Source organism: Clupea harengus, chromosome 13, assembly GCF_900700415.2.
Source record: "Clupea harengus chromosome 13, Ch_v2.0.2, whole genome shotgun sequence".
In the NCBI taxonomy this organism is placed as follows: domain Eukaryota; kingdom Metazoa; phylum Chordata; class Actinopteri; order Clupeiformes; family Clupeidae; genus Clupea; species Clupea harengus.
In genome coordinates this window covers 12,523,181-12,525,680 of record NC_045164.1, presented here as the reverse complement: position 1 = coordinate 12,525,680, position 2,500 = coordinate 12,523,181, and the positions used below count along the sequence as shown (strand labels likewise).

Below are 2,500 nucleotides of genomic sequence, written 5' to 3'. Positions count from 1 at the left end.
TACCCAGGAACAATACAGGAGGCTTCTGCGGGTAATCTCTATGGTAACAGACTAGGGTGGAATATATTAAGAGTTGCTCAATAGATTAATGAAATAGAATGTGAAAGAACTGGTTCCATTATTCATCAGTAAACTTTGGGAGCATGTATACCTCCAGTCCAGAATTCAAGGTAGGGAAAGGCAGAGGAAGAGAAAGAGAAAGAGAGAGCGTGAGAGAGAGAGGGATTGAGGGAGGGAGGGAAGGATTTTGCCATTTATCACCTTGTCTCTGCTCCTCCCTCTCTTTTTTACCACACCTAATGAAATGCATTCCAAAGCCTAAATGGCCCCTTACAGGAGTTTCAGTAGGGCAATGGAGTTATCCACTGTTACAGCTGGATCAATTAGACCTGAACCTGAGGATTCTTATCTTACCTGCATCTCCTTTTATCTTCGTCCCCTGTTATTCTGTTACTCTTGTGTGTGCAAAGGACACTCGTGCAGCAGGTCCGGAGCGCACCACTCTCCTCCACTTGTCTCTTTCTCTCCCCCTGATAGGCATCTCTGCCTGGTGCCCGGCGGCTTTGCCTCATTTGCTCTTGTTTGGCAAGTACATAAACACACATGGCAGGCATTCCACTCTGCCATCATTGACCACAGCGCTCTAGACATCGGGTCCTGCTGGCCTGTCAGACTCCCCCAGGGCCACAGCATCAGTCTGTGAGTACTGGTCAGTTAGGGCAGGTGTATGTCTGATGTACCCATACTGCTAGTGAGAACAGGAGAGAAGCAGCTGTGTGTGTGTGTGTGTGTGTGTGTGTGTGTGTGTGTGTGTGTGTGTGTGTGTGTGTGTGTGTGTGTGTGTGTGTGTGTGTGTGCATGTGTATGTCTGATGTACCCATACTGCTAGTGAGAACAGAAGAGAAGCAGCTGTGTGTGTGTGTGTGTGTGTGTGTGTATGTGTATGTCTGATGTACCCATACTGCTAGTGAGAACAGAAGAGAAGCAGCTGTGTGTGTGTGTGTGTGTGTGTGTGTGTGTGGGCATGTGTATGTCTGATGTACTCATACTGCTAGTGAGAACAGGAGAGAAGCAGCTGTCTCATGCTGTTCATATGAATATGTTCATTGTTCATATATATCACAACGGGCTGGATAGAGTAGGACGTCCCTGGCTTTGTCACGTCTCTGTGGTAACCCTTACTTAATAATCTTCCACTAGGTGGGATGTTTGGAATGGGTTTGGTTTCATGTGTGTGTGTGTGTGTGTGTGTGTGTGTGTGTGTAGGTCCCTTTGATCAGTGGGGTGAGGATCAGAGACGTTTGGGACGTGGTTCCACTCACCAAGCCTTATGGCCATGAAAAGATTGCATTCCAACTGAAGCAATGCACACACAGACACACACCTGTAAACACACCAATGCATACACACTACACTCTACTCACATGGGCAAGAATGTGACTAGATGAGAATATGATAAGGTCTCACCCCAAATACTTTGAAAATAACGTATTGTTGCAGTTGTTGTTACAACTTTATTCTTTTGAGTCTTGTGAGTAATATTTGTGTGTTAGTGTGTGTGTGTGTGTGTGTGTTTAAAGGTCCTCTGTTATAACACCTTCCCTCTTTGTACTTCCCCACAGACCTTAGTGTAAATAAGACAAGTTCTGGAATTAAGTTTCTAAAAAATATTTATTATGATTCAATAAATACACTGTGCTTTTTTTCCATGTTTTTTGTTAAGTGACACATGCAGGCGTTTGGACAACATAAGATATATCTGTACATTGACTGCTAAATAAATAGCCATGCTTAACAATGATTGGTCAGTGTTGGGTGATGTTCTGCCCTCACTGGTCAGTGTCTGGCTGAGCTGAGGAGGTCATAGGTGACCTGGGAGATGTCAAAAGCTTGATGGCCACAGTCGCTGGATGGTTTGCTGGTGAAAATGGTTCGAGCTCTCTGATTGGCTACCTCCTCATCTGCCCAGTGAGGCGTGGGCATGTCCGCAGAGTAGAGCAGGGGAAACACATGGTCCATGTACACCCTTACAAACTCCCGTTTCACAACAGACATGTCCCGCTGAAACACACACACACACACACACACACACACACAAAACAAATTAACACAAAGATGAATGAAAACAGCATAAAACACATAAATTATAAAAAGGTTTTTCAAGGTGCAACTATACTCTTAATTGAACACACACAAGTGCAAACAAATCAAAGTTTACTTTACCTTCTCTGACCTCTTCATGAGTTTTTCTGCATTTTCCCACGCACTCTGGAAAAGTGCAGACATCATAAAATGTCTAATATAAAAATCACTAATTTAGAGGCTACAAGTGCATGTGTTTGTTTTTCTGTTTCAGGAATTAATTGAAGAGAAGGCCTCGAGCTCCCTGTGATCTTTAGACCGCCCATTAAAATAACATTGAGAGAGGGGGAAAAAGGTGCAGAGTCATTGTTTTCAATTTAAGTATTGATAGTCTGTCAGTGTGTCTGTCCCACTGTCT

General features: G+C 43.9%; 1 protein-coding gene across 1 annotated transcript in view; it reads right to left on the bottom strand.

Moving 5' to 3' along the window:
* Positions 1 to 1,652: 1,652 nt before the first annotated feature.
* The window catches only part of nphp1 (nephronophthisis 1), a 7,408-nt gene continuing 6,560 nt past the window's right edge, over positions 1,653 to 2,500 (bottom strand). The window contains exons 19-20 of the mRNA XM_031579445.2: positions 2,224 to 2,268; positions 1,653 to 2,061 (exon numbers count right to left, since the gene is read on the bottom strand). Of these exons, the coding sequence (XP_031435305.1) occupies positions 1,837 to 2,061; positions 2,224 to 2,268 (270 nt within the window). The 3' untranslated portion in view covers positions 1,653 to 1,836. The remainder of the gene's footprint in view (positions 2,062 to 2,223; positions 2,269 to 2,500) is intronic.